The 27621-nt window shown below is 54.0% G+C and overlaps 1 protein-coding gene across 1 annotated transcript; it reads left to right on the top strand.

Moving 5' to 3' along the window:
- Nucleotides 1–7709: 7709 nt before the first annotated feature.
- Nucleotides 7710–27322, top strand: NYNRIN (NYN domain and retroviral integrase containing). The gene is made up of 8 exons (XM_028114738.2): nt 7710–7907; nt 16562–17229; nt 17348–18901; nt 19059–19189; nt 19282–19378; nt 21036–21137; nt 21358–21459; nt 22762–27322. The coding sequence occupies exons 1-8, from the start codon at nt 7710–7712 to the stop codon at nt 25610–25612; spliced, it is 5703 nt and encodes a 1900-aa protein (XP_027970539.1). The 3' UTR covers nt 25613–27322.
- Nucleotides 27323–27621: the final 299 nt, after the last annotated feature.

Genomic DNA, 27621 nt, shown 5'->3' with positions numbered 1-27621 from the left:
TTAATCCTCTCCCAACAATCCTATTATTATCCTTGTTTCGTGGCTGAGGAAACAGAGGCACAGAGGGCTTAAGTAATGTCTAGAGATTGGAAGGCTAGCTCCCAACTCCAGGTCCAGTGATCTTTCCCACCATCCTGCCCCCGATTCCTTATCACATGAGTGAAATAAGATTAAAAGTAAACATCCAAAGGGACGCCTGGGTGGCTCAGTCGGTTGAGTGTCTGACTTGGGCTCAGTTCGTGATCTCGGGGTCCTGGGATCGAGCCCTGTGTTGGGCTCCCCACTCTGCAGGGAGTCTGCTTGTCTCTCTGTTCCTCCCCCTGTTTGTACTCTCTCTCTCTCCCTCTTTCAAATAAATAAAATCTTAAAAAAAAAAAAGAAAAGGAAACATCAAGGGCTCCCTTCGAATGAGGTAGACAGCCCAGAGATTGAACTTCAGACTTTTTTTCCCCAAGATTTTATTTATTTATTTGACAGAGAAAGACACAGCGAGAGAGGGAACACAAGCAGGCGGAGTGGGAGAGGGAGAAGCAGGCTTCCTGCGGAGCAGGGAGCCAGACATGGGGCTCGATCCCAGGACCCTGGGACCATGACCTGAGCCTAAGGCAGAGGCAGACGCTTAAGGCTTAGCGACTGAGCCACCCAGGCGCCCCTGAACTTCAGACTTTTAAGTTTTTTTTTTTTTGACAGAGAGAGAGAGAGAGAGAGAGAGGGAGACAGTGAGAGAGGGAACACAAGCAGGGGGAGTGGGAGAGGGAGAAGCAGGCTTCCAGCTGAGCAGGGAGCCCGATGTGGGGCTTGATCCCAGGACCCTGAGATCATGACCCAAGCCGAAGGAAGATGCCCAACTGACTGAGCCACCCAGGCGCCCCCACCAAAAAAATTTTTTAAATAAAAAAAACTTATTAACTGCCTGTTGTGAGTTTGTAAGAGTTATATCTTTGTGTGGCTCTCCCAGGTCAGGCAAAAGGCATATTTCTGAAAGCCATTTCAGCACAGGGATGGCAAGCAATAACTTAACTCTGTGTGGAAGTTACCACAAGCCACATACATCTATCCCACTAAACTTATAATTAATGTTTCTCCAACCTACCTTCCTTTTGCTGGATCCCCAAACTGCTCTTGGCTCTTCCAACATCACCTGACACAAGGGGAAGTGTGACAGAGGGAAGCCTGAAGGGAAAGACACAGTAGTCTTACACACTGGGGTTAAAATCTCTTTTGCACATTTCACAAAAACATAAGACTTCGTGAACACATGACAGGGGCTTGTGCTCCGGGGGGCCCCCTTCAGCCTCATCTTCCTTAGCACACAGTACACGCGCCTCTGGTGGGTGCTGGCTGGTGCGCTGGGGCATTCAATCAGCAACTGGGTGGTTCCCTACAGCCCTCCTGCTCTTTTTTTTTTCTTTTAAGATTTTATTTATATATTCGACAGAGAGAGAGAGACAGCGAGAGAGGGAACACAAGCAGGGGGAGTGGGAGAGGGAGAAGCAGGCTTCCCGCGGAGTGGGGAGCCCGATGCGGGGCTCGATCCCAGGACCCTGGGATCATGACCTGAGCAGAAGGCAGCCAATTAACGACTGAGCCACCCAGGCACCCCAGCCCTCCTGCTCTTGCACTAGGCTTTACAAAGTTCACTTTTATAGGTCTTGGACCTAGTTCCATATTAGGACAGTTCTACCCCCTACTTTTTTTGAATGATAGCATCCCATTGCATGAATGGACAACCATATTTTGCCACGGCAAACAATGCTGCAAAGAATTTTTTTAAGCGCGTGTGAGAATATATGTGTAAAATACATTCTTTGAGTGTGATCGCTGGACTCCAGAGTATATCCAATTAAAATTTAATATACACTGCTAAATGCTGTCCTTGGAGGTTGTGAGGACATGCTAGCAGGGTCTGAGCATGGTCAACAGTGTGTTAGCAAGCATTGCTGATTTTTGCCACTCTGCAGATGAAAAATCTTGCCATAGTTGTTTTTTTTTTTTAAGATTTTATTTATTCATTTTGACAGAGAGAGACACAGCGAGAGAGGGAACACAAGCAGGGGTAGTGAGAAGGGGAGAAGCAGGCTTCCCGCCGAGCAGGGAGCCCGATGCCGGGCTCGATCCCAGGACCCCGGGATCACGCAGACGCTTAACGACTGAGCCACCCAGGCGCCCCGATCTTACCATAGTTTTGATTTGCATTTCTCTTATTGAGAATGAAAGGGAACATTTTTTCCCATATGTTTAAGAACCATTTATATCTCCTCCTTTGGGGACTGTTTATATCCTTTGTCCATTTTTTCTATTGAGTTAGTCTGTTTCTTTTCTTTTTTTTTTTTTTGAGATTTTATTTATTTATTTGACAGAGAGATAGAGCGCACAGGTAGGCAGAGTGGCAGCCAGAGGGAGAGGGAGAAGCAGGCTCTCTGCTGAGTCGGGAGCCGGACATGGGGCTCGATCCCAGGACCCCAGGATCATGACCTGAGCCGAAGGCAGCCACTTAACTGACTGAGCCACCCAGGCACCCCGAGTTAGTCTGTTTCTTACTGATTTGTAAAAGCTGTTTAAATATCAAGGAAATCAGCTCTTGGTCTGTGATATAATTGGCAAATCAGTTTCCTCGGCTTTTCATTTATCTTTTGACTCTGCTTATGGGGTTTATTTTCCCAGGGGGGATAAATGCTGTATTTATGTAACTGAATGTATATATATATATATAAAGATTACTTATTTATTTATTTGATACAGAGAGAGACAGAGAGAGAATACAAACAGGGGGAGCAGCAGAGGGAGAGGGAGAAGCGGGCTCCCTGCTGATGCGGGTCTCGATCCCAGGACCCTGAGATCATGACCTGAGCCGAAGGCAGATGCTTAACCGACTGAGCCACCCAGGCACCCCTGTATTTTTTTTTAAGATTTATTTTCACAGGGCTCCCGGGGGGCTCAGTCATTAAGCGTCTGCCTTCGGCTCAGGTCCCGCATCGGGCTCCCTGCTAGGCCGGGAACCTGCTTCTCCCTTTCCCACTCACCCTGCTTGTGTTCCCTCTCTAGCTGTCTCACTCTCTGTCAAATAAATAAATAAAATCTTAAAAAAAAAAAGATTTTATTTTCAAGTAATCTGTACACCCATCTTGGGACTCAGACTTGCAACTTGGGCTTCAACAGTTACATGCCCCACTGACTGAGCCAGCCAGGCACCCCTATGTAACTGAATGTATTAAACAAGTTTTTGATGACTTCTGATCTGGTGTCATTCTTAGAAAGACCTGCTTTCTCCAAATATAATAATAAAAACATTCTCCCATTGTTACAGTATTTTTATGATTTGATTTTTAATATTTAAATAATTGATTTTTCAGGGATTTGTTTTCGTGTACGAGGTGAGGTGTGGATATTTTATTTTTTCGTGTACGAGGTGAGGTGTGGATATATTTATTTTATTTCAGAAAGCTACCCCATCGTCGCAAGATCTTTAGGGAAAATTCATCTTATCTTCACGGACTGAAAGGCTATCTTTGTCATATACTAAATTTCAGCGTGTAGTTGCTCTTCTTTTCTACATTGTTGGTCTCTTCCACTCAACACTTTGTCTATTCATGCACCAAGTTGCTACTAGAGGCTTATATGTTTTGATTTCAGACTTTCAGCTTCCTGAACTGTGAGAGAATACATTTCCGTTGTTGTAAGCCACCCCCCTGGTTTGTGGTAACTTGTAATGCTGATACAGTGAGGGAGCTGGGATTTGAAAGCGAGTCTGAGTGCGAGCCTGAGCCCTGTGTTCTGAATGGGAGTGCGGGGGTATTCATCCCTGTTGCTGAGAGAGTGTGTGATGGGGAGGAGCTGGGGAAATTAGTGTATCCCCAATTTCCTTGGGCCTCGTCAGCCTATGGGTGTTACAGACAAAGGGGTATGCTGGCCATTCTGTGTCCTTCCCCATTCTCCTCTTTGCTCTCCAACACCCTGCCCAGTGTCCAGGAGGCTGAACTCATTGGCCTGCCACCACCCTACTTCCTTGCCCTTTGGCTTCCGTCCGGGTTTGGCCAATGCCAGTCACTGGCAGCAAGTTGGAAGTGCTCCCTCCACGCTGGGTCACAGCTTGTCAGTGGCTGTGCATCTTTACCTAAGGCCACAGCTCCTGTCTTGTGGCCCCTCTACAGCTCCAGCTCTGGTCCATTGGTTGGTTCCGGTAACCACTTCTTCCCCTTTCCCTTTCAGGCCTATGGTGGTAACAGCTTCCCCCACACTAACCCTAGAACCGCTTACTGGTTTTCCTTCACCCTGCCCACATCCCTATAGAGATCCATTCTGTAACCTTCCTTCAGCCATTCCTTTTGAGGGGACCATGTGCTTCCTACGGAGATCCTGACCAAATACGGGGAGTAACTCCAGTTTTCTTGGCTCTTGCCTCTGCTTGCTTATTTGAAACCACCTTAAGTCCTGACCATTCTTTTTTTTTTTCTAAAGATTTTATTTATTTATTTGAGAGAGGGAATGAGAGACAGAGAGCATGAGAGGGAGGAGGGTCAGAGGGAGAAGCAGACTCCCCGCTGAGCAGGGAGCCTGATGCGGGACTTGATCCCGGGACTCCCGGATCATGACCTGAGCCGAAGACAGTCGCTTAACAAACTGAGCCACCCAGGCGCCCAGTCCTGACCATTCTTTGTGCCTCTGGGAAGCTACTTCTGTTCCAATGGGAGCCCTCCAGGGCAAGCTGCTTAGGATTCTGGCAAAGTCAGGGAGAAGCCTGTCTTCCCTCTGGGTTATTCCCACACAAGGGTCCCAAGCAGGCTGTCTGGATCCCAGGGCTCCCCACCCCCACCTCCAGCCACTGGAATCAGCTTATATGTCAGGCTTACAGGGCAGGCCCCTCCTTTCATCCCGAAGAGCTTTCTCTGGAGGCTTCTCATTCCTTATGCAAGCGGGCTCCTGGCAGGGTGTGCTACCCTGTTGCCAGACATGCCGAGACAGATCGGATTCTCCTTAGACTTGAGCGGGGATCCTTTCATACAAGGTTGGGAAGGTAGGTTTGGGCTGCAGCAAGGAAAACCTCTATCACCATCGAACAAGTTTTAACTTATGTTGTAGGCGAGGAATCACTAAAACAGATTCACACCGGACAAGGCTTGATCAAAAATTGTTAAGGGCTTTGCACATCATCATCTCAGCGCAGGTTCCTGCTCTGCCTCTAGCTGAACTGTCCTCTCACCAGAGAGGTCCCATTGGGCGCTCTTCATCAGCCCAACATGCTTTCTTTCCAGTAGAATATTTATCATCCCCTGAAATCACAAGTGTTTTCTTCTTCTCTCTTCTCCCAGTCCATGAGGGCCAGGAGTTAACTTAGTCAACGCTCTACTCTCAGGGCCTGGCTTATAGTAAACAATAAATATGTGTCGAATTTGTTGAATGAGTGAATGAATTTGGCCCAGTGAATGAATTTAGATGAGGAAGCCCAGAGAGGTCAAGGACTCAGCTACCTGCTTAATCGTGCACAACTCATCACTGGCGAAGTCGGGACTGGAGCCAGGCTATTTAATTAAATCGACTACATTCAGGAGGAGAGGCAGGAGGAGGGGATGGGCTAGCAGGAAGGGTGAGGAGCGCCTGCTCTAGAGCCAGGCTGATGACAGTGGGCAAGAGGGGATCTCTGGGAAGCTATGGTGACATGTGGGCCAGAGGTGATGTGGGGACAAGAGACAGATCTAGGAAGGGAAAATTAAAATGTATTGGGTATCTGTTCTGTGCCAGAAAATGTGCCAGGTGTCGTACCTGTACCGTGCGGTCTGATTTGCAACCTGTGCTGTAGGTATTATTATCCCCATTTTTATGAGCTGAAGAAATGGAGTCACAAGAGTTTACATAAATTACCCTCTTTTATCCATTTATCAGGTACCTGACTCCTAAACTTGACCTCTTTCCATCCTCTGCACCGCCCCTTTAAACTTAGGATTAAACCTGAGAGTTTTCCTTGAAGATGCCCCTGTGCGCGGGGTCCATGGTCACTGGGAAAAGGTCAACAAGAGTTACGTACTTATTCAGGGAAGAGTGAGAAGCAGGGGTAGGAGGCTCTCACTTTGCTTCCGAGGAGAAACTGAAGCTCGAGGAGGCAGGAGCCTCTTCTGAATCAAGGGAGAGCAGACAGCGGTGGGAAGAGTGGAGAGGACCTGACGTGCGCCCTGGGGGTCTGCTTCCAGGCGCTCTAAAGCGGCCAGACAGGGACGTCAGATGGGGCCGAGCAGAGGGCTGTGGAGCCTCCTCCTTTTCTGGATTCCAGTCTAGGGAGAAGCACCAGGAGTGGGGGTGGGCTGGGACAGGATGCGCTGAGTCCAGTCCAGACTAGGAGCAGTGTGAGCACCCACATCTCCCCAGGCTGGGCCCCACATGCCATGGCCCCGTGGGCCAGATGTTCCAGGGCTGGCCGAAAATTAAAGTCCACTGCCCTTTGTCCCCATAGGTACACTTGTGTCTGTTAGAATGCCCGTCTCATTTGGGGTTCGTAAAATAAAGGTCACTGAAGCCCAGGACCCAGACTGCGCCCTTCCACAGAGCCAGGTTCTTCTGTTCAGGCCGCAGGGCTGCATAAGGTGTTCTTTGTGCGGACGACGCCTCCGGGGCAGGGTGTTGGGAGGGGGCCCAGCCCAGAGCTAGTCCCTGACCGCTGATGCCAAGCGGTTGGCTGTGGGTCAAGGGTTGAGCGAACCCTCAAAGGCGGCATTACAGGCCAGACCCTCACTCCCATCCTGAAGCCTCCCCTCCCGGCATTACTCAAACTCGCTAAATGGGGCTTTCATAAACAGCGCGAGTCTGAACACTCGGGCGGCTCTCCCGCCCCTCCAGCCCTGGGGGCTTCAGGAGGGTCTGGGCTGCCTGCCAGCCCCGGCTGTCCCCAGACTTGGGGGTGGGGTAGGGAGGAGGTGCCGTTACCCTCAGCTTCCTGCTAGGTTTCCAGCCCGGAGTTTCCTCAGGCCCCGGCCTCCCCGGCTCCCCACCCTGCTCTCCCTTAACCCTTTCCTCCGGGGCCGGGGGGCGGGGGGGGGGGAGGAGTGGCACAGGTCCGCTTCTCCGGGGAGGGCTGGGAGGGGCGCGGTGGGAGGAGCTGGGAGAAAGTCCCAGAAATCAAGCCCCCTCTCCCGCACCCGAACGCCCCTCCTTCCCCTTCCTCTTCCTTCCACCCAGGAAAGGGGAACGTGGAAGGAAATTAACTTTGACCCCTGATTCTGGCTCGGGGCCTAAAACTTGGGTGGAAGGCGGAGGTTTCGAGGACCCTTCCGCCCCCTCCTCCCCCCCCGCCTCGTCGCCCCCTCCCCCGGCCCTCCGCGCCCCTTCTAGCCACTCGGCAGACTGGGAAAGGGTTCATCTTGCGGGGGCTGGCGCAGTGGTGAAGGGGGAAGGCTGGGGGCGGAGGGAAGGGCGGCGGGAGCCCCAGCGGTCCCACCCCCAGCTGCAGCCCCTGGCAGGAAGAGATTGTCGCGGGAGCCGCCGCCAAAAGGGACGGAGCTCGGGCGGACGGGCGCCCTGGCAGTGGCGGGTGGGTCCTCGAGCCGGGAGGACCCGGGCCCGAGCGCGGGGCGGAGGGCGGGGGGGGGGGAGTTGGGGGGCGCGCCGCTTGGAGGAGGGGGCGTGGCCTGGGCTCCTCCGGCACCCGGCTGGGGCGCCTCCCGCGCTGGGAGCCCGGTGACAGTGTCGGCGCCCTCGTTCCAGGGGCGGGCGGGGCAGCCATGCTCCTGTCCGGGGGCGACCCTCCGGCGCAGGAATGGTTCATGGTGCAGACCAAATCAAAGCCCCGGGTGCAGCGGCAGCGGCTGCAAGTGCAGCGCATCTTCAGGGTCAAGCTGAACGCCTTCCAGAGCCGTCCAGACACCCCCTACTTCTGGCTGCAGCTCGAGGGGCCCAAGGAGAACATGAGCAAAGCCAAGGTAAACAGCTTGTCCCCACCCCCACCCGCCCCTTCCAGCCAGACCCCTCTCACGCTCCCCTGTCCCGGGGAGACAGGGGTCCCCAGAGGTCCCTCGACCTGGATTCGGCACTATGGCGGGCAGGTAGTGGGCCAGTCTCCTGCCTTTCCAGATCCGCAGCCTTGGTTCCTTCCCTCTGGTTCCCTTTTTCTTTTCTGCCTCACCCCTCTCCTGCATGTCACTTCTGTCCCTCAAGTGCTCTGAGAGAGCCTCCGTGGTTGTGTGTTCCCCCATGAGCCTTCCATGGCCAGGACCCCAGCATCCATAGCCTGCTCCCCCATCCGGGGAACAACTTAAGGTCCAGCATTTCTATGGCCTCTGCAACACCTCTTTGTTCTCCATCAAGATGCTGGAAGGCCCAGGTGCTTCTGTCTCCTTTTAAGTCTCCTTAGATCCTGGGCTGCCCCTTGGAGCCTCTCAGAGTGCTGGACTAGAGGGGCCCTTAGAAACCCTTCTAGAGCAATGCTGGATTTTACAGATGCGGTATTGGGGATCAGAGAGGGTAAGGGGCTTGCCTGAGGACACAGTGTCAGGTGGGGGTGGGGGGAGGGTGGCAAGTGCTGGGACCAGAACCCAGGGCTCTGGGCTCCCTGCTCCACACTCTTGATGCCTTAGCAGCCTCTTGCAGGGGCTGGGATGTGTGTGTGTGTGTGTGTGTGTGTGTGTGTGTGTGTGTATGCAGCTGCTCTGGAAGGCAGCAGCCCTTGGGGATGGGTGGGAATCTTGGAGGAGGGCTGTGGGCTTTCAGATGAAAGGGCCTGCTGTGTGGGGCAGGGCGCTGGACAGGCCAGGTCACAGTGCACCTCTCTTGCATTCTCCCAGCTTCTCTCACAGGCTTCTTCCCTACTTGGGCCTCTCAGGTTCCCTCTGACCCCCAATCATGGTCAAGGTCTCCCTCTTCCCCTAGATTCCCTTATCTTTTCCTGGTAGGAATGCTACAGCTTCCCTGGGTCCCAGGTCACCCACTCCCTGTGCACCTCTCATCCACCCACCAAAACACACCCCTTCCCCAGCTGGGTCTATACCAATATCCTAATTGGTCAAGGCCATGGGTGGGGGAGCCCAGAATACACTGGCCAGTGGCAGGCAGGCAGGCTGGAAAGTTCCTCCCTCAGCCCCTCCACTGGAGCTGCTTGGTCAGCAGTTTTTCCAGTTCTGACAGAGGTGCCGGGGGAGGGGAGGGGTGCCTGCCCAGAGAATGGATGGGCAGGAGCCCCTGAGATTCAGACTTTTCAGTAGCTGGGATAGGGTGGGTTTACAAGAGGAGCCTTTGGGGTTGTTTTGGGTTCTTAATCTTTTTGTTAATTTGAAATAGAACGACTCACCCTTTTATGGGATTTGTACTTTCAGAGGTGCCCAGCGCCCCTGCCCCCTGCTTTAAATCCAGGATCAGCTTCTCCAGGCTTGTCTGCTCCTGTTTCCACTGCCATCTCAGGGTTCCTTGGGCCACTGATCCCTCCCTCACACCCCAGGCCCTGCTAATGTAACCAGTGGCTCTCTCGATTCCCCTACCTGTCACCTCATTCCCCTTTGTCTTCCCTTGGGGGAAAGGCCCTGTTTAAGATGGAAACATAACCTGAGGGTCTTCTGGGTAAGTCCCTCTCTTATTGCACAAAATGAGCAGAAAGAAGAGATGGTTGGAGGTTTGGAGCAGGAGAGCAGGGAGGGTGGAAGGATAAGGCTTTGTCCTAGGAGTCAGGAGATCTGGGCTCAACCTGTTGTCACCAAGCTATGTCTGGGACAGAGGGGTGTGGCAGAGAGAGTTTGAGATCAGGGTTTGCTACCCTCTAACTGGGTGACCCTGGGTCAAATAATTTACTCTCCCTTGAGCCTATTTCTTTATCTATAAAATAATAATAGAACACCCACATCGTGGAGGGGTTGTGAGTCAGCTGAAATAATGCATGCTTAAGTACGTTTGCAAATGTGGAGAGCTACGGGATGTAGATGGCAGTTATTGTCATTGTTTTTTAAAGATTTATTTATTTATTTTGGGGGGCGGGGGAAGAGGGAGAAAATCTTCAAGCAGACTCCCCACCAAGGGCTTCATGGGGGTAGGGGGGTGCCTCCATCCCAGGGCCCTGAGATTGTGACCTGAGCTGAAACCAAGAGCTGGGTGCTCAAAAGACCCAGCCATCCAGCTGCCCCATATAGGTCAGTTATTACTGTACAACTTTGAACGAGTGCTTTTGTCTCTGATTTTCGGTCTCCTTGTTTGTAAAGTGAAAAGCTGAAATTAAAGTAAGATGAAATGCTCCCCAAGGTCCAGCAGTCTCATACGTGACAATTTCTCAAGTATGAGAATGTCTCGTGGCTTCCGTGTGGAGGTGCTGGGGCTGAACCTAATCCTAAACGATGGGGACTCGGAAGCCTGCACTTTGATAATGTGCTGTGATACACAGGCCAACAGGCAGAGAGGACCTAGTGAGACCAGAGGCTGAGGGATGGGAGAGGGGTGAGCGTGGGGTTGGCTGGATGGGGAGGGGAGGAGGGGTGAAGGAGACAGGCTCATCTGGAGAAGGGCCCGGGTATGTTTCTAAATTATATGCCCTGGCTTTCCAGGAAAATGTCTGTAGAACTCAAGAGTGCCTTTCAATTGTTATCTTGTGGTGGGATTTAAAAAATAATGAAGACATTTGCCGGAAATCACCTTCCCAGGCGGCAAAAAAATGTGGGGTGGCCTGGCCTCTCTGAGGTGTAATCAGCAGGTGGAAAGGAGGGTTTTAATAATGATCAGAGTTGCCCACGGACAAGCCCTGCTCAGCCCTCTGTCCCTGGCAACGATGTGAGGAAGCGTTGAGCACAGAGAGGAGAGGTGACATGTCACTTTTCTCCTTTCTGGAGATGACGGAGGGAGGTGAGGGGGAGCCAGAGACTGGGTTCAGGGAGCTGTGGGACAGGGCAAGGTTTGTTGACTTTGGGCTTGGCTTGTCAGATGGAAGCTGAGCTGTCCCTTGCTCCCCACGTTGGTGGCCAGGGATATGCTGGAGCTGGCTGCTACTGGCCCACTGTTAACATTTCAAGAAGTTTGCAAACCAGTGGAGTCCCATTGGTAGTTTGAAATCAGCCATGGTGGGAGTATTTATGCCATAGAAATTGTCAAATGCTGCAAATCAGGGCTATCCCCCCACAGCCCCCAGGGGCTGATGCTAAACTCTTACCAACACACTTAATTGGGTTTTGGGCAACTAACCTTTCTCTCTCTCTCTTTTTTTAAACTTAGTTTTTCTTTTATCAAAGTAATGCATAATTAAAAAGTCCAATAGTTTTTATTTTTTTTAATTTATTTGACACAGAGTGAGAGATAGCAAGAGCAGAAACACAAACAGGGGGAGTGGGGGAGGGAGAAGCAGGCTTTCCCCGGAGCAGGGAGCCCGACGCGGGGCTCGATCCCAGGACCCTGGGATCATGACCAGAGCTGAAGGCAGACGCTTAACCGACTGAGCCACCCAGGCGCCCCAAGTCCAATAGTTTTTAAAAAGCACACAACAGGACACCGTGATTCCCTGCCTTGTCCCTCCCAACTCCATCTTCAGTGTTCTTCCTCCTAGACAGTAGTCCCTTTGGCGTTTCCTCATCTACGCATTCCTTTAAAAAAAAAATATATATATATATACACACACACACACACACACACACACACACACACACACTATTATCTTTTGGTTAATTGATTTTATTTTTGTATATTTATTTTTCTATTTTTTAAATTTAAATTCAGTTACTTAACAGATAGTGTGCTATTAGTTTCAGAGGTGATTAAATGATTTTAGATCTCTCTCTCTCTCTTTTTTAAGATTTTATTTTTAAGTAATCTCTACACCCAGCGTGGGGCTTGAACTCACAAGCCCGAGATCAAGAGTCGCATACTCCACCCAGTGAGCCAGCCAGGTGCCCCAGTTTTAGATATCTTTTTACCTTCTCTGTTGTAGGTGAGGGTTTAGACCCTTACCTCACCATCCATTCTTTTTTCCCAATATAGTTACGTTTCAATTTTCTGTCGAACCTGCATTTACTGTTTGCATCATCATGCCTGGGCATGCATCATTCACATCTGGGCATTGCCATGTACTCGGCTTATGTTTTCTTTCTCACTTTTTTATTTCACTAAGGTAAGAACCCCTTGTTTTTCCATTTGCTTGTTTCTCTTTGTACCTGTAGCCCATTCTTACACCTTCAGTAGCCTTTCGCTACAGTTTTCTAGAAGGCCGATCTATGGGCTCAGGGTGTTCTTGCAGTTCCAGCTTCCTTGGAGACATCTTTCTGTCTAGCCAGGACTGCACGGCTGTCATCTGAGATTTCAGTTTGCTGTCATTCTTGGCATCCCTTTGCCTTTTTTCTTTGTCAAATGCTTTGTTTACTGGACTGAATGTCTTTCTCTTTCTTGGGTTGGTGGGTCACATCCATCGATGGCGTCATCAAGTGAGGAAGATGGTGCGGTGCTGAAGGGTATGCTGGTGACTGCTCTCAACAAGCTTGTCCCTTGTGTCCTACCCTCCAGTCCGAGCTAGCTGTCCCCCATGCCTGCTGATGCTTGTGGTCTTAGAATAGTGCCTGGGTGCTCAGTGACGATTTGTTGACTAGATGAATCCATTCTGAGCTCTCTCTTCACCATCATCCTGGAGATTGTCTTTGCTTTTTTCCTATGTCCTTTCTTGATTCGTTGAAAGATGCTCCCCAGCAGCTTCCTGAGAAACATCCCCCCCACAGAAAGATTTTGTAGGAGGTAAAATGTTGGAGGAGGTAAAATGATACGCACATTGGCATATCTACATTGAACATCTGAAGGTCACTTGATATGGATAGTTTGGTTGGTATTGAATTATAAATGGAAACTTATTTTCCTTCAGAAATGCAGAGGTGTTATGCCACTGACTTCTTGCTTTTGAGACATCTGAAGCTCTTCAGGTTCCAGGTCCTTTGTGTGTGAAATGTTTTCCCTCTGGAAGTTTGTAGTTTTCCCCACTGCTTTGAGGTTTCTCAGTGAGACCCCTTTGTGTGGGTCTATTTTCATCCGTCTTTGGTTACTACTGCGGTGGTAGTCTGTGGGCCTATCTGGGACACTCATGTTCTTCAGATCTAGAAATTTTTCTGGAACTATTTTGTTGATGATTTCCCCCCTGTGTTTTCTCTGTCTTCTCTTTCTAGAACTCCTCTTCAGACATTGAACTTTCTGGTCTGGTGTTCTTTTTCTTATTTTTTCTCCTGTTCTCCAATTCTAACTTTTTGCTCTGTTTCCCGGAGATTTCCTGAAGTTTATCTTCCAACCTTTTTATTTTTTAATTTGTAAAAAAGATTTTATTTGTTTATTTGAGAGGGGGTAGGGGCAGATTGAGAGGGAGGGAATCTCAAGTGGACTCCCCACTGAGTATGGAGCCTGACCTGGAGCTCAGTCCCACGACCCCGAGATCATAACCTGAGCTGAAATCAAGAGTCAGACGCTCACCCGCCTGAGCCACCCAGGCACTACACTGCCATCATATTTTTAATATCTAAAAGTCATTTATGGGGGCGCCTGGCTGGCTCAGTTAGTGGAGAATGCAACTCTTGATCTCAGAGTTGTAAGTTTGACCCCCACATTAGATATAGAGATTACTTAAAAATAAAATCTTAAAAAAAAGTCATTTATGTTCTCTGAATTCTCTTTTCAAAGGGGCGCCTGGGTGGCTCAATCAGTTAAGTGGCTGGCTCTTGGTTATGGCTCAGGTCGTGGTCTCAGGGTCCTGGGATCAAGCCCTGCATTGGGCTCCACGCTCAGCAGGGTCTGCTTGAGGATTCTTTCTCTCCCTCTCCCTCTGCCCCCTCCCTGCTTGCACACACACTCTCTCTCAAATAAATAAATCTTAAAAAAAGTAGTATTCTATTCTTGTTTAACGTGCTCAATGTTCTTTATTATCTCTCTGAGAGAGCAATGACAGTAAACATTTTGAAGTTTTCTTCTCCTTGCCTAGCTTCTCTTCCTTCAAATTGTTCCCCGCCCCTTTCTGTATGTTTTCTTTCTTTCTTTTGTGGAACCCAACGTGGGGCTTGAACTCATGACCCTAAGATCAAGACCTGAGCTGAGGTGAAGAGTTGGATGCTTAACCGACTGAGCCACCCAGGCGCTCCTGTATGTTTATTTCACATTAGAAGCTTTCCTCATATGTCATGGCAATCCATGCACGAGGCTGACACTTGTTGGTTTTGAGCTTGGTGTACGGAGATCTGAGGGCATTGTCTGTCAGGGAACCTGTTTGGTGATCTTTAGGTCTTTGCTCTCCAGCTGGCCAGATTTCCAGAATGTTATTTCTCTATTCTCTGTCCTGGAGGGTCACGGTCTGGCTGCTGAATTGCCGAATGGGAAGAATGGGTTTCTCTGCACTCAGCTTTCATTGTAGACTTCATCATTTGGCCTTCCTCCCTTCCTTCATGTTTTTTTGTACGGTCTGCACACCCTCACGTGTGTGGTCAACCTCTAATCCCGGGACCTTGTTTCCTGCCCGCTAGGTTGTCCAGAGAGCAAACCTCCAGGTGTGTGAGGTACTTACCCAGCCTTTGTGTAGGGGGCTGGTTGGTCTCTAACTGCTCCTTGAACAACTTTACCTCAGTCTGCCTTTATACTTTTAAATTTTATTTTATTTTTAAGTAATCTCTAGACCCAACGTGGGGCTCCAACTTACAACTCTGTTGTTTCTTTACCTTTTTTTGTTGAATGGTATAGACAGCACCGTGGTTAAGACCCCAGACTTTGGAGTCAGGGTGCCTGAGTATCCCAGCCCACTATCTGTGTAACCTTGAACTTGTGCCCTTCCTTGCTCATCTAAAATGGGGATGTAGTAATTTCCTTCTAGGGCGGAGAGAGGAATAAATGAGATCATGTGTATATGGAGCCTGACGCACAGTGAGTATTCGATGAATATTAGTTCACATTTATTATTTGGAAAAGGGTCCTAGTTTTTAATTTATCTTTTAGTTAAAAAATATTGAACAGTTAATGGAACCATAACTATTTTAAGCTCTTTGCACAAAGAGAAAGAAACCACCCACAATCTTCTTCTCCAGCACATCTCTTCATTTTTACATATTGTTTTTCAAGTAATTGGAATGTAGGGTGCTGGGGTGGGGATTGGTTAAGGTCTACAATAATTATCCCGCATCTGGTCAGATTCACCCTTGCCAGACAGTGGGACCAGCTGAGGTTCTAGGTGGGAGGGGTTGGCTTGGGATGTCTATCAGGTTTTGAGCTGGTTTTGGACTGATCGCAAAGGGGTTAGACCTGGGCCGAAGTGCCTAGGTGTATTTAGGCCCTTTGGGGAAGGGGTTGGATGTCTGTGGCCTGGTCCAGGTAGAAGAGGTAAGCATAGGCCTGAGCAGAATGGTCTGAGGAGGGCGCTGGAGTGGTCTTCAGAATGGCTGCTGGAGATCTAAAATGGAGCCTTTGTTCCTTAATGGAACTGTTAGGGGAAAACGGGAAGAGGGATGGCTGTCACGGACGTGGGATGTGCAGGGGCAGGAGGGACCGGAGGGCAAGTGCAATCAACATGGGCTGGCTGCTTAAGAGGGAGTGCCCATGCTCCCTTGGAGCTCATGGGGCCGTGCTGGTACAACTCAGCCGTGTAAGGGGGGAACCCCAACCTCTCCCCTCCCAGCGGCTGCTGAAGACTGAGTGTGTGAGCCCTGTAAACATGAGGACTTGGTCTGCCCAGAGAGCCAGAGGCCTTCGTTCAGGTTCAACCATTGTGCATATCTGCGGGGTTCCCCTGGATGCTGGCCCAGTGACTTACCTCCTCCTCTCTTCCCTCTGGGCAACAGAGTTACCATGGTTACAGGTACAGGTTGTGTTAGAGACCTTCTGGAGGGGGATTAAGCCAGAATCCCTCAGGATTACCCTGTAGTCACTGTGCAGTCTGAGGAGGTAGAAAGGGCTCTGGTTTCAGAGTCAGACAGATGTGGATTGTGCTCCTGGCCTATCAGCTTCTAGCTGTGTGTCGTTGGTCAAGCGACGTGTCCCTTCTGAGCATACAGAATGCAGATAGCTAGGCTAAGACGCTAGGCTAAGCACTTCCTTTTTATTAATTCATCGAAGCTTCATAATAGCTTAATGGGGGGGGGCTGTTATCCCCATTTTACAGATGAGGAATCACAGGCACAGGGAGGGTAGATAACTTGCCCCAGGTCACATAGGTTCCTGGCTCATGGAGGATATTCAGTAGTGTGCAATTCCCCTTCTCCTAGCTAGCTCACATTTCTAGAACCCCAGGGTAGGACTGGACCTTAGGGGTAGCTCACTTAACAGGCGAAGGGACAGAGGTCCCGAGAAGAAGGTAAATTTCCCAGTTAACCTACCTAACCTGTTGCAGTCAAGTTGGAACTAGAACCAGGGCCCCTGACTCCAAGCCTAGGTGCTTTCCCCTTCCCCTGGGTGCCTCCCTCATCCTGTCTGAGAGTTCCCTGGGAAGAAATGAGTGTGTGAGGGGGGACAGGACCAGGAGAAAGGGGCGGGCCAGGGGGGCGGCATTTGGATTATGGTAGGCAAGGGGAGGGCATGTCCTTGGGGTTGGGGAGTGCAAGCCAGTGAGTGCAGGCCCCTGAAGGGATGACTTCTTTTGTGCTTGCTCTCCCTACTGTGGCCTCAGGAGTATCTGAAGGGCCTGTGCAGCCCGGAGCTGTGGAAGGAGGTTCGCTACCCTCAGGCCCTGCACTGCGCCTTCCTTGGGGCCCAGGGCCTCTTTCTCGACTGTCTCTGCTGGAGCACCCTGGCCTACCTGGTGCCTGGCCCCCCCGGCTCCCTGATGGTGGGGGGGCTGACCGAGTCTTTCATCATGACCCAGAACTGGCTGGAGGAGCTGGTGGGGCGGCTGCGCTGGGGCCCTGCCGCTCTGCTCACACCCCGGGGGATCTGGGAGGCCGAGGTGACCAGGGCCTTCGGGGCCCTGGTCTGGATCCGTGGTGACCAGTACGCAGGGGATCTGCTGCAGCTGCCCCCAGCGGTCCAAGAGCTGCTGCTGAGCCTGGTGCGGGACGCGGCGGGCAAGGAAGACATCATCGAGTGGCTCGGCCGCATCGGTACCTCCGAGTCGCGCTCTGACCCCGAGGTCCTGATCTGCCCTCCCCACCAGCAGAAGGAAGGCCCAGCCATGGTGTCCGTGGGAGACGGTCCTGGGCCCTTCCTGGAGGTGGGGACCCTCCAGAACAGGAGTCTAGAACATTCCAAGAGATTAACCAGTCTGGGAGCCACCAGGGCCCTGGTATCGGGCACCCCCGGCCAGAACACACAGCAGGAACCCGCCAACCAGCTGGTACGGTAAGTTCTGAAGAATCTCTTTGCTTCTCGGATCCTATCCCTGCTCCCCCACCCCAAGGACATAGTGGGGGACTTAAATGGTCTAACCACCCTTCCAACAAACTGGGGCTTCCTCCAGGGTCGATTCCAGCAGCCATGGTGGCACAGACAGCGCTCCCCGAGAGGAAGGGCCGGCGCGAGCCACCGGCAGCCAGGACTCCACAGCCCACACACAGGCCCTGTCACAGCAGAGGCAGGGCCAGAGAGTGGAAGACAAAGTCCCCTTCCAGCCCCCCGTGTCAGCCCTGGGTGTGTGCCCGCCCTGGAAGGCCTGGACCCCGGGGCCAGCCTTTGGGCCCTTGTGGCCGGGGGCTATCGCGGCCACCTTCTGGAGGATCAATGAGCTGCACTCCCTCCACCTGGCCTGGCTCCTGTCCCAGGCGTGCTTCAGTTTCCCTTTCTGGCAGAGGCCGCTGGGCCCCATTCAGTTCAAGCTACCAGGGCAGAATCCTTTGCCCTTGAATCTCGAGTGGAAGCAGAAGGAGCTGGTTCCTTTGCCCAGCATGGAAAGCCCAGACTGCAGACCGGATGCGGGACCAGGAGGAGAGGCGGCCCTCCAGAACTGCTCGAGGCCGGAGACCCCCCAAAAAGTCATGAGTTTATTGGTGGTCTCGGGGGGCTCAGGTGTAAAGGACAAGACTAGCCCTGGACTTCCACAGATAGGGCCACCCTTGACCTCTGTACCGCAGCTGCAAGCTGGAAGCGAGCCAGGGGATCAAGGAAGCGGGCAGTGGGATAGTAAGGGGCCAGAAGAGGGGCCCTTTCCGGCACTGCCGCCGGGGCAAGGAGTGTCTACAGCTCAGGGGGGACCCGTGGCTCAAGGGGGGCCGACCGCTCTGTCAGTACCCGATGCTCAAACAGTGCCTGAAACTCTCGAAGTGCCCATGGCTGCAGCAGTGGCCACATCTCAAACCCCACCCGCGGATCAAGGGCTGCCCGCAGTCCCCAAAGTGCCTACAGCCCAGACGACGCCGGTGGTCCACGCAGAACCTGCAGCTCTCGAAGTGCCTTCGGCCCCGACAAAGCCAGCAGCTCCAGGGGTGCCCACGGCTCAGAAGGCCGCCGGGGCTCCACCGGCATCAGCAGCTCCAGAGGTACCTGCAACTCCAAAAACTCCCGCGGCTCAGAAAACGCCCGCGGCAAAATCATCACCTGCGGGGCCCAAAGCACCCAAAGCTCAAATTGGGCCTGCATCCAAAACAGGGTCTGCTGCCCCCAAAGCACCTGCTGCCCCCAAAGCCTCCAGAGCTCCCAAAACACCTGCGGCTCAGAAGACGCCCACAGATCCGGGGCCAGTTTCGGATGGGGCCAAACCCCTGGGCGAGGGCCAGCCTTCGTCAAGGGGCAACGCCTCCTTCCCGAAGGGCCAGGGGGAGGCCGAAAGGCAGGGTCCCCAGTCCGGCAGCAACTTGGCTCCCAGTAGTAAGCACCGACCTCAGATGCAGGGGCTCCTGGGGGCCCGGGAGGGCGCCCCGAGGCAGCCGCCTCGCCACCCACAGGCCAACAGCACAGTGACCAGCTTCCAGAGGTACCATGAGGCTCTGAATACACCTTTCGAGCTGAACCTGTCGGGGGAACCCGGGAACCAGGGGCTGCGGCGAGTGGTCATTGACGGCAGCAGTGTGGCCATGGTGTGAGTACCCAGGGGCGTGCGGTGGGCTGGGGGTTCTGGGCAGCTGGGGCAGGGCGTGGCATTCCCTGGCTCTGAGGGAGGGCCCAGAGGAGGCAGGGCCATGTTCCTCAGGAGGGACCTGTTCCCTCACCTCCCGCCCCCGCCCTCCCCCCTCCAGGCACGGCCTCCAGCACTTCTTCTCCTGCCGTGGCATTGCCATGGCGGTACAGTATTTCTGGAACCGGGGCCACCGAGAGGTCACTGTGTTCGTGCCCACCTGGCAGCTGAAGAAGAACCGGAGGGTGAGAGGTGAGCTGCCCGCTGCCTCTCTGTCCCGACTGTGGCCCCTGCCACGTGGCCCTTCCTCTGAGCAGCCCCTGTCTTCTGCCTTTCACCTCCAGAGAGCCACTTCCTGACGAAGCTGCACTCCCTCAAGATGCTTTCAATCACCCCCTCCCAGCTCGAAAATGGCAAGAAGATCACCACCTACGATTATAGGTGTGCCAGTCCCAGGCCTTCCTTCTGTAGGGCTCCGGGGGCTGGGCTGCTATGTCAGGTGGAGTCCTGCCTCCCTGCTCTGGGGGGATGGAAGCCAACATGTCCGAGGGTCCTGTCCAGAGTCCCGTCAGAGAGGATGGCCTGGTGCGCGCGCCCTCTGGAGGCAGAGGGAGGGACACCGTGGGGCGAGGGCTCCAAGGTCGGCTCTACCCCAGGCCAAGGGGGAGTCCTGACTTTGGGACTCCACAGCTCCATTCCCTTAGTCAACAGGCTTTCTTCCCCCATCACCTATGGGCTGAGACCCACTACTTTGGGCAGGACTGGCCCAGGGGACCTCTGGTGCTTCCGGTGAGCTGCTTGCCCAAGTGACTGATTTGGGGCTCCAGTTTGGGCTAAAGTTCATGTCTTAAGGAACTGCCTCAGTCTCCCCCCTGCCCCCAGCCCTGGCACTGGGCAGAGGTATGTGTGTGACTGTATGTGGTTGGAGCCCTGGCTGGGCTCTGAAAATGGAGTTAGACTGGCCCTGTCTCCTCGGTAAAACCCCAGTGCCTCCCTACTTGTCAGTCCTAAGCACCCAGTCCCCAGCGTGGCTGCAGGACCAGTATGCACAGGGCTGGTGTGTGTGTGTGTGTGTGTGTGTGTGTGTGTGTGATGCTGCCTCTGTTGGGGTAGGGAAGGCCCTGCCATAGTCACTGGTCCTAGGCTGGAGCTGATGCTGGGCACACACAGGTCTTGGCTGCCCTTAGGCCCCTCCTACGCTGGGCAATGGGAAGTTCTGTTCCTCCCCACTTTCCCCAAGACCTGGCATCTACCCAGCCTGGGAAGGGCTGGGCATGGTAGCCCAGGCATCCCTCCTTCAAGGGCTAGGCCCTTTGGGAAGGTCTTGAGGGAAGATGGCTTTTCTGCAAAGGCCCCTCTGCTGGGCACCTGTGGAATAGCATGCCTGGGGCCACTGGAAAGGCAACCTCTGGGGAATGCCGAGAAGTAGGTGGCCTTTGCTTTCTCTCCTGGTCACAGCCCTCTTTCAAGGAGAGGTGATCCTTGGCAAAGTGGATTTGTTTATTCAGGTATGTGTTTTTACATATGTTTATGTGTATATACGTATATACAGGTGTATATGTAGCGTGTATACGTACATATAGATGTATGTATGTCTTGGCACGTATGAGAATGTTGTGCATTGGTGAAGAGGAATAATGGAATATTTGTGTGCATGCTGTGTGCCAGGCACCGAGGCAGACACTTCAATGTCCTATCTCATTCAGTTTAATCCTCACAGCAATACAGTGTAGGTATTTACGTGTCCATTTTGCAGACGTGGGAACTGCAGCGGTAAAAATGCATGTGTGAATGCGGACGAGTGTGCAGGCTCCCGTGTGCGTGTCTGTGCATGTGTCTGAATGTCTGTCTCTTAAATAGGGGTCTGTGTTTGTATGTACAGTTGGGGGTGTGCATCCAACCTCACCCTCCCGGGGGCTAGTGGTGATCCCGGATGGCCCCATAGACGAGGGGAGGGGCTCCTGAGCCCTGGCTCCCTGACTACCAAAGGCAGCATTTTTGGTCCGCACACCTCCACGTGACACTAAGAGTTCATTTTCCCAGAAGGCCTGGCAAGGGAGGGTTGCTGGGTGGTTAGCAGCATCCCTTCTCCCTGCAGGTTCATGGTAAAGTTGGCAGAGGAGACAGACGGGATCATTGTGACCAATGAGCAGCTCCACATCCTGATGAATAATTCCAAGAAACTGATGGTCAAAGATCGGTGAGGTGATCCCGGGGCTGGAGCCGTTCCTTCCCTGTGGATGTCGGGTAGCCCCTGGCAGGGAGTGCTGGGCCCGGGAGAGGGGCCTTGGAGCCGTGCCCACCAGCACCTGCCTGGGAGGAGAGTGGGTCTCAAGCCCCGTCCGGACACCTGGGGGGCGATGGGCCGTGGGTGAGTCAAGGCCTCCTCTATGACCATGTCCCCTCTCTCCCGGATCCAGCCTGCTGCCCTTCACCTTTGCGGGGAACCTCTTCATGGTGCCGGATGACCCCCTGGGCCGTGATGGCCCCACTCTGGACGAGTTTCTGAAGAAGCCAAACAGGTAATGGGCCGGGCCTCCGCTGCCTCCCAGCCCCTCCTGGGATTGACCAGAAACGTCTCGGTGCTAGCCAGCGTTTGTCTAGTGCTTAGCAATGAGCCGAGTGGTTCCATTTTCCAGGTCTTGACACTTCTACCACATATTAATGCATCTGTAAACCACCCGTAGTATGGTTTTCCAGTTTTCCAATTTTGCACACTGCATGCACCCTGCCGCCGTTGGCATTTGTACTCAATGTTTTATTGTTTTTTTTTTTATCCAGATCTATGCCGTGTGAATTCACATGGCTCATTTTAATGGCTGTGTGGTATTCCATTCCATAAGTACCCAACGGATGTATCCAATTTTTTGTTGGGGCTCATTTGACATTTTCCGTATCATGCTATCGGCACCGGTGCTGCCGTGGACAGCCTCATTCTTGTTTCCTGGTGAATAAGGGGAGCTGTGCTGGAGTACATTCCGGTGGATTTTCCCCCTATCTATTATCTTTGATTCTCACAACTGGAGTTAGACATACATGACCATTATGCTGGGCCAGGTTTGCAGTAACTCATGCCCTGGTATCTGCCCCCTCTGAGCTACCTTATTCCCCACCTCCTAGTTCCCAGGGCCCAGCAGGGTGTTGGGACAAGGCGTTGCTTCTGGGGCCAGGTCCCTCAGTCTCATTTCCCTGGGTTTGTCTGCTGTGCGCTCCCAATCCCTTGTCAGGCCCTGTTCCCTCTTTTTTTTTTTTTTAAGATTTTATTTATTTATTTGACAGAGACACAGCGAGAGAGGGAACACAAGCAGAGGGAGTGGGAGAGGGAGAAGCAGGCTTCCCGCGGAGCAGGGAGCCCGATGCGGGGCTCGATCCCAGCACCCTGGGATCATGACCTGAGCCGAAGGCAGACGCTGAACGACTGAGCCACCCAGGCGCCCCTCCCTCTCTTGACTTTCCCCTGGCTTCCTCATCGTTGGGGCCGGTTGGAAGTGCCAGTCACTTCACTCCTACCATATCATCGGCTTAGATCTCGTTGGAAATGTTGCTTGGTTAATGAGGTTTTGGTTGGATGAGCCCTCAGGGCACAGCCGAATCTCTGATATGGAGGCCTGGCATATGCTGGAGGTAGAGAAGGCACCGGGGGGGGGGGGGCGGGCAGGGTCCTGACAGAGGCTCTGCCGTGTCGCCTGGCACGCTGGCACTTGGCCCGGCCTCAGGGACACTCGGCCACGGGATGAGGCTCCGCAGATGCGGTTTTCCCCTTGGGGTGCCCCTCCGTCCTCCATGAGGCCCCTTAACGCCTCCGATCTGCTCTTCTGGTGTAGGCTGGACACCGACGTTGGCAACTTCCTGAAGGTGTGGAAGACCCTTCCTCCCAGTTCGGCCAGCGCCTCTGAGCCGAGTGATGGTGCTGCCCCTGCGCCTGCCGAGAGTCTGTGGAACATGGAGGAAGTCATGGAGGAGAAGGAGGAGGGGCAGGACGGGGGGCAGAGCGAGGGACAGGGCGTGCAGGAGCTGCCTGAAGAAGACGCCCTGGACTCCTCCCTGGCATCAGTGTTCAGGGCTGAGTGCCCTTCCCTTTCAGAGGAAATCCTCCGGTGCCTCAGCCTCCATGACCCCCCTGACGGGGCCCTAGACATCGATCTTCTGCCCGCGCCGGCTTCTCCCTACCTGGGCATCCCCTGGGATGGGAAGGCTCCCTGCCAACAGGTCCTGGCCCAGCTGGCCCAGCTGACCATCCCCAGCAACTTCACTGCACTCTCCTTCTTCGTGGGGTTCATGGACTCCCACCGGGATGTCATCCCTGACTACGAAGCTCTCGTGGGCCCCCTGCACAGCCTCCTCAAGCAGAAGCCGGACTGGCAGTGGGACTGGGAGCATGAGAAGGCCTTCCTGGCTCTGAAGCGAGCCCTGGTGTCTGCCCTCTGTCTGACAGCCCCCAACGCCCAGCTGCCCTTCCGCCTGGAGGTGACAGTGAGCCAGGTGGCCCTAACGGCCGTTGTCTATCAGGAGCACTCAGGGAGGAAGCACCCCATTGCCTATACCTCAAAACCCCTCCTCCCCGATGAGGAGAGCGAGGGCCCCCAGTCGGGGGGAGACAGCCCCTACGCTGTGGCCTGGGCCCTCAAACATTTTTCCCGCTGCATCGGGGATGCCCCGGTGGTCCTGGATCTTTCCTACGCCTCCCGGACCACCGTGGGCCCCGAGACGCGGGAGGGCCGCAGGGTTTCCAAAGCATGGTTGATCCGATGGTCCCTCTTGGTACAGGACAAAGGCAAGAGGGCCCTGGAATTGACCCTTCTCCAGGGCCTGCTGGGAGAAAACCGACTGCTGACGCCCGCGTCCTCAATGCCTCGCTTTTTCCAGGTCCTGCCTCCTTTTTCCGACCTGTCCACTTTCGTCTGCATCCACATGTCGGGCTATTGCTTTTACCGTGAGGACGAGTGGTGTGCTGGCTTTGGTCTCTATGTCCTGTCTCCCACCAGCGCCCCCGTCTCCCTTTCCTTCTCTTGCTCCCCTTACACTCCAACCTATGCCCACCTGGCGGCTGTGGCCTGTGGCTTGGAGCGCTTTGGCCAGTCCCGCCTGCCTGTGGTTTTCCTCACACACTGCAACTGGATCTTCAGCCTCCTCTGGGAGCTCCTGCCCCTGTGGAGGGCTCGAGGCTTCCTCTCTTCGGACGGCGCCCTGCTACCTCACCCAAGCCTGCTCTCCTACATCATCTCGCTCACCTCTGGCCTCTCTTCCCTCCCGTTCATCTACCGAACCTCCTACCGGGGCTCCCTGTTTGCTGTGACAGTGGACACCCTGGCCAAACAGGGCGCACAGGGGGGCGGCCAGTGGTGGGACCTGCCAAAGGATGTGCCGGTCCCCGCCGTGTCCCCCCACACCATGGGCAAGAGGCCCGACCTGCTGGCGTTGCAGCGGAGCGACGGCACCCTGGCCGAGATCATTGCCAAGCTGCAGGCGGGGCAGAAACTGCCTGGCTCCTCCCCCTTCAGTTCTGTTTTCAGCTCCCTCAGCCTCGACCAGGAGAGCGGCCTGCTCATGTTCAAGGGGGACAAGAGGCCCAGGGTCTGGGTGGTCCCGAGGCAACTCCGGAGGGACCTGATTTTCTCTGTGCATGACCTGCCCCTGGGTGCCCACCAGAGGCCCGAGGAGACCTACAAGAAGTTGCGTTTGCTGGGGTGGTGGCCTGGGATGCAGGAGCATGTGAGGGACTACTGCCGGAGCTGCCTGTTCTGCATCCCCCGGAACCTCACTGGCAGTGACTTGAAGGTCCTTGAGTCTCCCTGGCCCCTCAGGTCCACTGCCCCCTGGTCCACCCTGCAGATCGAGGTGGTGGGCCCCATCACCATCAGCGAAGAGGGCCACAAGCATGTGCTGATCGTGGCCGACCCCAACACCAGGTGGGTGGAGGCGTTCCCACTGAAGCCCTACACGCACACGGCCGTGGCCCAGGTGCTGCTGCAGCATGTGTTTGCCAGGTGGGGTGTCCCTGTGAGGCTGGAGGCCGCCCAGGGCCCCCAGTTCGCTCGGCACGTCCTGGTGAGCTGTGGGCTGGCCCTGGGAGCCCAGGCTGCCTCCTTGAGCCGGGACCTCCAGTTCCCCTGCCTGACCAGCTCTGACGCCTACTGGGAATTCAAGAGGGCCCTCAAGGAGTTCATCTTCCTGCACGGCAAGAAGTGGGCGGCTTCCCTGCCCTTACTGCACCTGGCCTTCAGGGCCTCCTCCGCCCAGGCCACGCCTGTCCAGATCCTGACGGGGGACGAAGCCAGGCTGAGCGAGCCCCTGTGGTGGGAGATGAGCAGTGCCAATATCGAAGGCCTCAAGATGGATGTCTTCCTGCTGCAGCTCATTGGGGAGCTGTTGGAGCTACACTGGCGGGTGGCTGACAAGGCTAGTGAAAAGGCGGAGAACAGGCGTTTCAAGCGGGAGAGTCAGGAGAAGGAGTGGAATGTGGGCGACCAAGTCCTTTTGCTGTCCCTCCCCAGGAATGGCAGCAGTGCCAAGTGGGTGGGCCCCTTCTATATTGGGGACCGCCTGAGCCTGTCTCTCTACAGGGTCTGGGGCTTCCCAACTCCGGAGAAACTGGGGTGCATCTATCCCAGCAGTCTGATGAAGGCCTTTGCCAAGAGCGGCACACCCCTGTCCTTCAAGGTCTTGGAGCAATGACCGGGGTGGTGGGAGAGCCCCCACTCCAAGGTCCTGGGCTTTTGCTGCTAGGCCACCCCCAGCCCCGGGAAGTGGCCTCACAGCCCCCTGGGGGCCTCGGTTGTGCCTTTTGTGGAGAAGTTAATTCACAAAGCTTTGCTGAATTGCCTTGAACTGGGGACAAGTGTCCCTACGGAAACATCCCCAGTTTGGGGTATTGGGAGAATCTGTCAAAGGCTGTGAGATACGGGCCTCTGGCGATTTCACCCTGGGGTAAGGGTAGGCCAGGCTCAATGTCTTTCCCCGAGTATTTCCTTTGTCCTGTCACACGTGGACAGGTATATATATACACATGCCCCCTAGAATTTTACTTCTGGTGTGCTTCTGGGCCTCAAAACCGGAACTCCATTCCCTCCTCTAATGTGGACTCTTCCCCTGAAGGTTCAACTGGGGGCTCTTGCCCTTCAAGTTGTCACAGCTGACACAAGTCCATGAGGTTGTCACAGCTCATTCCCAGTCTCATGGCCACCTTCCTCAGGCCAGGCTAGGCCTGCCCAGCTGTCAAGGAGGGGTTGGCAGTTCTGGGCCCGAGGCTCAGCGCTGGGGTACGCCGACCGTCCCACTTGTCAGCAGGGGAAGGTCGAGGGGAGACAGTCGGCCTACCTCAGTTGGCTCCAGCCAATGGAGACAAGTCCCCGTTCCTTGCTTCAATGGCATCAACCATACAGAAATCAAGGATCTCGATGCCGAGTGTGGCATCTCCACCTGACAAGCTACTTCAACTAGACCAAGGGGCCCAGGCCTCTTTCAAGGAGGGCAGGGCATCTGAAATGAGCAGTCTGGCACACGGTGATGTGCTGGCGTGGCTCGCCCTCCCAACCCCACCCCAAAGCCCACAGCCCTCTCCTCCTCCCGTGTCTACTGTGCCCTGCATCCCCAGACCCTGCACAGCGTGTGACTGCTTTGGTTGGATCACCCCATCCCCTGCACCTGCCTTCTGTGTAGAGCAAAACCCAGCTCCCTCCGAGCCACTCTCTGCAGAGATCATCTTGTAGGGAGAGTGAATTTCTCCTAGGTGTGTGTGCTTACACTGACCTCTCCGAGTTGCTGTTTCCACCCACAGAGCAGTTCCAGGTGAAGGCCAGCACCGTGTCACTCCAGCAGGGCCTCTGAGTAATTTTATTTCTCCAAAGCTGAGCCAGTCTCCTGGCCTGGCCCAGGTTGCCAAAGCACTTGGCATTGCTAGAGCTAGGCATTGCCTACCATTGCGTCCAGTCTGCCTGTTTTGCAGCCAAGGAAAGAGGCCCAGAGGGGGCATTGATGTGCCCAAAGTCACACAGCTACTTGGTGGCTGAGTTGGGACCAGGATTCAGCTTCCTGACTCTCAGTTCACTTTAAACAGGGTTGTGGCGACAGGTTCAAGGGAGAGAATACCTCAGAATCCTCTCTGGTTCCCCACTCCCAGCTCTCGTAGACAAACTGCTTCGATGTTGCCCTTAAACCATTTCCAGCCATTCATTCTGTCCGGGAGAGAATGACTGGGTGACAGCTGAGAAATTGAAAGGTGAGCTGCGGGCTTGTTAGCAGATACCGTCTTTCCCTCTTTTCCCTCCACTCTCTGCTCCCTGGCTTCTCTGCCCCCTCCCTCCAATAGTATGCCAACCTCCCCTCCGTGCTGGACCCATGTCCTCCCTCCCTCCCCAGCCCCCCAGCTGTTAACCACATTTATGATCTTATACCCTTTTATATGATTTTTTTTCATTCGATTGGTCAATAAATGGATCCAAATGGAGTCAATGTCCGGTTCTTTTTATTTGTTTAAATTTTTTTAAATAAAAATTTTATTTATTTATTAGAGAGCGAGCGAGAGAGAAACAGCATGAGAGGGGAGAGAGTCAGAGGGAGAAACAGGCTCCCCACTGAGCTGGGAGCCTGATGCGGGACTCGATCCCGGGAATCCGGGATCATGACCTGAGCCGAAGGCAGTCGCTCAACCAACTGAGCCACCCAGGCGTCCCGTCCAGTTCTTC

The sequence above is a fragment of the Eumetopias jubatus genome, unplaced genomic scaffold (genome assembly GCF_037043125.1).
Source record: "Eumetopias jubatus isolate StellerSeaLion01/CBP00866 unplaced genomic scaffold, mEumJub1_p1.0 scaffold_7, whole genome shotgun sequence".
In the NCBI taxonomy this organism is placed as follows: Eukaryota; Metazoa; Chordata; class Mammalia; order Carnivora; family Otariidae; genus Eumetopias; species Eumetopias jubatus.
The sequence above is the reverse complement of the archived record's forward strand: the minus strand, read 5'-3'. Positions and strand labels throughout refer to the sequence as shown.

What these genes read in the sequence shown, in the direction of transcription:
- NYNRIN (XM_028114738.2), top strand. Translation starts at nt 7,710, where the DNA reads ATGCTCCTGTCCGGGGGCGACCCTCCGGCGCAGGAATGGTTCATGGTG. An exon ending in GAAGAACCGGAGGGTGAGAG is followed by an intron (nt 19,190 to 19,281) that starts GTGAGCTGCCCG and finishes TTTCACCTCCAG; the next exon opens with AGAGCCACTTCCTGACGAAG. An exon ending in TTTCTGAAGAAGCCAAACAG is followed by an intron (nt 21,460 to 22,761) that starts GTAATGGGCCGG and finishes CTTCTGGTGTAG; the next exon opens with GCTGGACACCGACGTTGGCA.